Raw genomic sequence first — 8,497 nt, 5'->3', positions numbered from 1 at the left:
GCCCCACCTTTATCAGCTGCAACATTAAAGTGATATTTACATTTATCTATTAATAATTATAATCTGATAATCTAAGGAGCAGTCTGCATAATGAGTGCTTTTACTTTTTGTACTTAAAGTACATTTTGATGCTGATACTGTTGTACTCTTACTTGAGTAACATTTTGAATGCATTAATTTTACAGAGTATTTCTACAGTGTGGTATTATTACTTTTACTTAAGTAAAAGGTCTGAGTTCTTCCTCCACTGCTCCCAATGGCGGCCTTCAGAAATATTTTGTGTGGCGCTTGACCATGAAAAGCATGCATTATATTTTTAGTCATATGCAGTCCATTTTGACACTTTCACTTTCATTATTTTACATTTAGTGCACTGGACCTTCTCAACAACGGCGTCAAACTAAATTAAACAAATTATAATTTGTGAATTTGTGTGCTTTAGATTTGCACGTAGGTGGATTTTGTTAGATAGGCTTCCAGGCTAACTGTTTCACTCTGCTAAGCTAAGTTAGCTGCTAGCCCTAGCTTCATGTTACACAGACAGATTTTTGATCTGTCATGCCAATAAAGCTTATTTGAACTTCAATTTGAGTAGTAATCCTCTCATCTAATACACACACAGAGGACATTTCTCAGTATTTTTATGTTTAACAACGTACATCCTGTGTGTACTACTGTGTGTTCACACTTCCACAGCGCCCTTTACCTCCCTCCAGGGAGCTTCCTTTGAGCCTCTCGCTCTCCCCAGTCAGAGGACAGGAACCAAACGTAGCCCCCCCTTCATCTGGCAAAATGACAACCTCTGACAATAAGGACTGTGCTATTTGACACAGGGCAGACTCCAAATACATTTTGTTCTCCTGTGGCCAGTTGTTGGCCGATCACTGCTGTGTGACTTCAAACAGAGGTGAACAAAGTTGGGTCTGGCAGAGAGGGGAGGTAGATAGAGACGGGCAGTGTGATTGAAAGGTGTGGCTGTGGAGTGTGACAAGGGGGGAAAAAGCACCAGGTCCCTCTCATTTCCTCATGAAACACAACAGGCTTGACTGCAGCATGTCAATGAGGCACAGACGTCAATAATGTGGCGCAATATAATTTTGTAGGCCACACAGTAGGTGGACAGGCACCAGTTAACATGGAACCACAGGAGATTTCCGACTTCTTTACGCTCCTCCTCCTGCAGTGATTAGTTTTTTATAATCAGCGGATGCAAATTGGAAATTTCTGACAGCCCATCAATCACTTCCTGGCTGCAATATGTTGAGCGTCTCAGCACGTGCCAGTAGACATATTGCACAGTCAATTTGCTCTCAGACACTCAGATATATCTCTGCACCACAGGTATATGCGGCACATTAAGAACATTCAATTTTAATCCACCCTCTAGCAGAGGAGCAGGCTGCTTTGTCACAAGAGTAATTTGTCTCAGGAGCCGTGGAGCACCTCAGTTATTTTCATCTGTCTTCTTTGGTTCAACAGGAAAACAAGTTTAAACTATTATGTGGCATTTTAAAAATGATTAAAATGTATTTCTAAAGTGAGTTTGTGGCAAAAAAAAACAGACCAATACAAAAACCTTTTTTATATTCATTCACATTTTCTGGTTTAATAGGTGAACTACAAATAACTGCTGTTTCAGAATAAAACAAGCAATATCGTTATAGATTTTGAATTTATGGATGCCATGATGTAATTTAAATGAAATCATTAATGATGTTTAGTTTTGGAAGAACTATGAACATTGAATTTATTATAAAAGGAGAATAGCAGTAAAGATTTTTTTTTTAAACTGCTAGTCTTTATGTTTCTGAACAAAAGTGATGTCCCAAATCGATACTTCATACAAATAATGATTTTTGTTGTACATTACTGTTCAACAACACAATGCACAGAGGAAAATAGTGAAGCCAGTCGCAGCTGCCAAAAGAATAATAAAAGGAAATGGCGGTGAGTAGACAGCTAGGAAAAACACTTGGGAAATCATAAAATATAAGTAAAACATCTCTTGCTGGTACAAACAGTAAAGTATGTATGATATACTGGTGTAATGAGCCCACAAGGGGTCACAAAATTAATTTGAGATATCAAGATGATTAATAGAGGAGGAAACCACAAAAACATATCAATGTTAAACCCAGTTATGATTATTTTACACTGCTTTTTTTTCTTGTAAATTACTGGAAAACTATACATGAGGGAAGTACTTGAAACTGCAAGACTTATGCAGCCAATGATGAGGAGTAGACATTGATTTGTTTTTAATGGTCACAAGCCAAAAAGGTTGGGAATCACTGCCAGTACAATACTCTCAAAAGAGCCCATTATGCTAATTTACTTGTTCATACTTGTATTTTGGGTTTCTACTCCAACATGTTTCCATGCCATAATGTTCAAAAACGTATTATTTTTCTCATACAGTCTGTCTGAATATACCTGTATTTTCCTTTCATTCTGAAAACTTCCATTTTAGCACACGTCTCTTTAAGTTCCCCTCCCAAAAAAGCCCAGTCTGCCCTGATTGGTCAGGGTTTCCAAGTCTTATGGGTCTTCCTAGTCTTCTGCATGCTTTTCGTCATTGCAGCTGTAACGGTACTGTAGCTGCACTTTCTACCTACAGTATGTGGTATAGTTGTAACATCAAAACTGTACTGAAGTCCTGATGACTCGTTTAAAGGTACATTTTCTGAATACGGGCTGTGTGCATTTCTCTGTGGATCGAGAATTTTTATACTTTTAAAGTATTTATAAAGTACCTCAACCTTCTTTTATAATCAAAAAAGACATGGAAATCCTCCATTGTACAATATTAGACCTTTAAATACTAGTATTATGGAGCAGGTCTATACAACTACGGACTGCCAAACAAGAAGATGAAGCATTTCCCCAAAACCGGCGGTCTGCTCTTGAACATCCAACTGCCAGCCAGGCCTTGTTATCAACTGAAGCAGTGGGCCAATGTGTTGTGAAGCATGGCAGCAATCCTGAATACTGAAAAGAAAAGTCGGGAAATAAAGTGAAAATTGAAATTGAAAGAGTCAGAAAAACGAAAGCCTGGAGTAAAAAAAAAAAAAAACAGCAAAAAAAGTAATTTATTATAGTTGCTTATGGGGAAATCCTTATTCTGTGTGCACAAATGCACAAACTGTACACACTCACTCACTTACCTTGGTTCATTGAGTTCATTGTGTTTAGCAGTCTGGAGAGGTTCATGCAGTTACTCTTTCACATCATTCCCCTGTACTCAATAAGAAAAAGAGAGTGATTCATTAGTATGGCCAGCAGGTACAAAGGGTCCAAATAAGTTGTTATCACCAGCCCCGGGGGTGTCTTTAGTGTATTTCAAAAACAGATCACACTGCCATTTCCCTATGTGCCCACATATATTAAATGCAATCCAAAACTCAAGGGGCTAAACTTAATTTGTGGGCGGACGTGGCAACTCATATATTTTGATTGAAGAAGAAATCAGCTGCGGTAGAGAAGTTAAGTCTTTTAATATTCTGAACAGTCTCACAGAGAATCTAATATAATAGAAGCACAGAGCAGAAGGGGAGAAAGTGTGGTCATTATTTTTAAGAAGCCGTTTCAGTCTGACAGCAGTGAAGTAAACTGGGAACCCCCCTCTACTGGATCTCAGCAGACATGCTGTAGTGATTTCCCTTATGTCTGCATTTTGAATAGTGTGCACTGGATTGCTTCTTATTTCATACAGACAAGTCAGAAACGTGTCCTTGATTGATGTCTTGAGTCGCCTTAATTAAAAGAGAAAGAGAACTTCCATTCCCTCACAAACAAATCATTTGATAATCATATTCATCACCTGTCCAAGAAAGACGATTGGTGGTTTATGGCGTGATTAAGCAGAAGCAGAGAAGGCTAGTCATGGCATCCATCATAATTAGTGACAGTGTGGTCCTTTAATGACAATGAGTAATATGCCAGGGAGGGAGGAGATTGAGAAATGTAGATGGGAGATGCTCCAACTAAAAGGCAACAAAGAGAAGCAAGAATAAACTCAAAAGCCTCCAGGCTGAGTGCCTTTTAATATTGCAAAGAGCAGATTAAATCATCACAGCAACTGTCTTTTCTTAATGCAGCATGCTGTCATTGTTATGATCTGTGGCAGGAAGCCTCGGCATCAGAAAACAGTTTATTATAATTGTTAACTCAACTGTTATAATCACACTAACAATGAGTTGACACTGTCATATAAATTAACAATTATAATGATGTCAATGCTGTGTGTGAGCCATTATACAATGAAGGGTTGCAGTTTCTCACTGTGAGCACTGGAGGGCGGTCATAAATCAAAATACACCTCATCACAGTAATAAGAGCAACATTTCTGTGTTATTTCCACTGAATTCATTCCATATTATTTCCACAAGTAGGGTTAGCATTGTTAAAATGGGACGCTTTTGCATTCTTGAAAAATGTACTATTTCATTTCAAAGCCTTAGCTCCCACCTTGATGGAATTCTATAAACATTAACCCCTTACTTCAATACACAGAAGAAAATAATAAAGAATAATGAAACAGAACCGATGACTCCATCTCAAACACAATATGTCCTGCGCTACTGGCTAATGGGTCACTATATACAGTCTGATGTTATTTATTCTATTATCGTTGGGGTTTCGGCTAAAGTTTGCTCACATTTATTTTCTCCTATTTTGATATTTAGTTTAGTTTTAAAGTAATATTCTCAAAGATTTTCATTTGAATAAATGTTAAATCACTATCTATCCCCTAATGAGCTATGGGGTTTGAGCCTATGGCAAACTGATCTTGAAAATTATATGGGTGAAACCAGATATTTCAGATGGAATTCAGATGCAATTAGACAATACTTCATGATACGATATCTATATCAAATAACACTGAAGCAATTCTTTAGAAAAGTAAAGCCTCCAGTAGATGGCAGTGGCACTACCAACAAGCCTTTGACGGTCTGTTCCAGGAATCCAGAAGAGGAAGAAGAAAAGGGAGGAGGAAGAAGAAGAAGGTGTGTTTAAAAGAAACCAGGGTGTGTTGCCACTGTTTAAGTATCTGAGGCAACTCTGGTTCCATATGTTGTGAGCTGAGAACCAAACCAGGTTTACTACATTGTTCAGGTTTGTACTTGTTAACTTAACTTTGTTATGTTTTTCACGTCTTAAAGTAATTAATGGTGTACAGTAGGTTCATGTTAGTATGTTACAGTCACTGTTGCTCACTTCAATCCTTGAGTCTGTATCCAAACTGAAGCCTGAGCGACTTGCTGTCAGGCTGGCTCAGTTTTCCTTGTGTCCTCAGTCTGGTCAGATGTCTGTGAAGATGCAGCACAGCAGCAGCAGAAGCAGCAGCAGCAGCAGCAGCAGCAGCAGTGTGACTGAGGTTCAGCAGCTGTGGGAAGGTTGGACCACCAAGTTGAACGGCTTTTATGATGACCCCAAGGTAGCACAAAACTGAACACACTTTCCTTATTCTTGTTCACATGTTGCTTTGCCATCAGCACATCAGAGGGGACTGTGTTTCCTCCCAGCTGATTGAAAATGATAGCTGCATCGTGTCTTTGTCTCTTTTAACAGGTGGTGCAGCTGATGAGCACGAGAATCGGGCAGTACTTGAGCAGCCACCCTCTCTTAGCTCTCTCGGTGATGCTCTTTGGCGCCATAGCTGCCGTGCCTGTTGGACTTTTCCTCTGTTTTGCTCTTGTGACCTTTATAATGTCTGCAGTGGGTTTTGTTTTCTTTGAAGGTATGTGTAATCATGTCAAAATCAATTTTCCATCTTCTACAAGTTAAAATGTACTCATGTACTGACAGTATTTTTTATTAACCACAAACTTGTTATTTCTCTGTGTGTCTGTCAGGGTTCCTGTTGTGTGTAGGAGGGTTGACACTGCTGTGTGTGCTCTCTGGTATCGCCTTCTTCTCTGTCATGGTTTCATTCATCTATAGTGTGCTTTATATCACCATCCTCAACATCCTCAAGCGTTATCAACCGCATCTGACTGAGGTAATGCACTGAGGAATCAACGAGAGGTGTTTTGGTAAATGCCCACCAATAATCGGGAGTGTATTTTGAACAAAAGAAGACGCACATGATTTTATTGTATCACTGTTAAAACCTTTTTTTTTCAAGGAAAATTCAGCCTTGAAGGCCCCATGTTGTTAAAACTAAGATTTTCATGTCTTTTTTTTATTATAAAACAGTTCATGGTGCTATATAAATACTGTGAAAATATCATAACGCTCAATTCACAGAGAAATGCACACAGCCTGTATTCAGAAACTGTGCCTTTAAACAGGCCAGTTAGACTTCTGTACAGTTGTGATGTCACATATATACTAAATATAGGTAGAAAGTGCAGCTGCAGCGACGTTACAGTCATTCAAACAGAGTGAATACAAGTATATTCACAGAGACAGTGTGAGAAAAACTAATGTATTTATGAAAGTATATGCCTAAAAATGAGGATAATATGGAAACTTTAAAGATACAGCCTATACACCACCTGATAATAATCTATAGTCATCAACAATAAGGTATGATGTCTTTAATTCAAGTTCAAATGGACATTATATTTAAAGCTTTTGAAGGTAGGTGATACAATAAAATCAATGGAGGTCAGTCATTCTCTCCTCTGAAATGATAACATATTTTACACACATTTTTAATCTCTGATGTTGTTTCCTCGTGTATTTTCAGAATCAGAAATAATTTAATATTCCCAGGGGGAAATTATTTATATATCCTCTGCTGTGCTTTTATTCCTCCCAGCAAGGGAGAGTCCAGGAGAAGGAGGAGGAGGAGAGTCAATGTAAATCTTCAACACAGAAGGAAATGCAGTAGCTTGATTCTTGCTGAGTGTACGGGCGCCATAACTCAGCACTGCTGAACCTCGGTGGGTGAGATTCAGAGGATTCAGACCCTTGAATGTATTGTAGGTAGCAGATTTTCTGTACGCACAAAAGCTCCCTGATGATTTCTATATGTCTAAAGCCTATATGTCTAAAAATGCCTGACTGTCATTAGCTCTATATACGTAGACATGTTATTTAGGGGGATTGCCATAATGTTGGACTGCCTAATGTGGAACAGTAAAAAAAAACTATGCGTTAACACAAGCTGTGGTGTCATGTGATCAAAATCACATGACTTCTCAAATGTCTGATCATAGATTAGGGTGGGATCTTCAAAAGGAGGCGCCCTGTGTGAAGACCACCTGAGGGTGAATTTCTCATAAATAAATAATAATCCTACTAGTTTTATATCAGGATATGTTTGTTCAATCAAATTTCCTATTGTCCCACCTTAGGAAATACTCATACAGTCTGTGAGAAATACGGTTTGGAAAGTCAAACAGCGAGATTGTGATTTAGAGAGTTTGAATTGTTTTAGATATTTAAGGCAAAGGACAGATTATATTCAATACCTGGGGATGGCTATATCTCTGTTAAAATGGTATGAGTTGCATTTGTGTGTGGTTGCATGTATGCATGTATGCATGCATGTGTGAAGGGAGTAGCTGTGACTTTTTAATGTCTAGAAGATGGCAATGAATTTCAAAAACACACATATTCAAATATTCATAGCAGTTTAATCAAATCATTCCACTCAATCATATGCATATTATTTATGAACTCAATGGAATGTATTTCAAACTAAATTGGAAGAAAAATAGGACAGACCGAGAGAGAGAGGTAGAGAATCAGTGAAGGAAACTGAATCAGTGGAGGCAGGACCGAACGAAGGGGGCCTTCCAGAGAAGACAGATCATTGAGGACGGGGGGGTCAGGGCCTAGAATGTTCCTGAATCCACTCTCCATCAGATCGCACATTTCCTCTTCATTATTAGTGAACTGAGGCGTTTTTATTACATTAATTAAGGTTGTCTCAGACAGATTGTTTGAAACACTTTGCACTACGAGTACTGATATGTCTACCATTTTTGTACCCGTGTGAGATCTGTATATCCTTCTCTTTTTTTGGTGTGATTAGGACACGTCCTGGGGATCTAAGAGTGGTACTAGGTGTGGATTTAACGTATTGCTGTCATATCGCAATATATGCCAGAAGTCTGGAATGCAAAAAAAGGTCCAACATTAGGCTAATTCACCTATGTCTACAACAGCCAAAGCATGCAATAACTAATCTTTTAACTGCCTCAATAATAAAATACAGAAGATGTGTTTTGATCCATCCATACATATTCTATGATGCACTATTGAACTATGCACATATCTTGAAAATGCAGTAGAGAAAAAGAGAAAAATGTTGATTTATGGGCGAACAGTTTATTTAATCCATGCATTATTCAATTTTCTATATTATTTTCAGTCTGAAAATGCCTGTGTATGTTGTGTATGTCTGCAGATATCTGATGCAAATGTCTATTATGCAACAAAAGCACTACAAAATAACTGTTACATGTTAATGTTTGCTGTTACCTTTTAAAAGAGCACTATGTTCTTAATGTAGCTTTGAATAAATGCTCATCAGGATTCACAT

The 8,497-nt window shown here is 38.1% G+C and overlaps 1 protein-coding gene across 1 annotated transcript; it reads left to right on the top strand.

Annotated features, from left to right (window-relative positions):
* Window positions 1–4,985: 4,985 nt before the first annotated feature.
* On the top strand, window positions 4,986–8,443 carry LOC310960152 (lipid droplet assembly factor 1-like). The gene is made up of 5 exons (XM_083931772.1): window positions 4,986–5,115; window positions 5,297–5,437; window positions 5,572–5,740; window positions 5,856–6,001; window positions 6,767–8,443. The coding sequence occupies exons 2-5, from the start codon at window positions 5,306–5,308 to the stop codon at window positions 6,836–6,838; spliced, it is 519 nt and encodes a 172-aa protein (XP_083787898.1). The 5' UTR covers window positions 4,986–5,115; window positions 5,297–5,305; the 3' UTR covers window positions 6,839–8,443.
* Window positions 8,444–8,497: the final 54 nt, after the last annotated feature.

Source organism: Echiichthys vipera (assembly GCF_963691815.1).
Source record: "Echiichthys vipera genome assembly, chromosome: 17".
Lineage (NCBI taxonomy): Eukaryota > Metazoa > Chordata > Actinopteri > Perciformes > Trachinidae > Echiichthys > Echiichthys vipera.
This window is presented reverse-complemented; position numbering and strand designations above follow the sequence as displayed.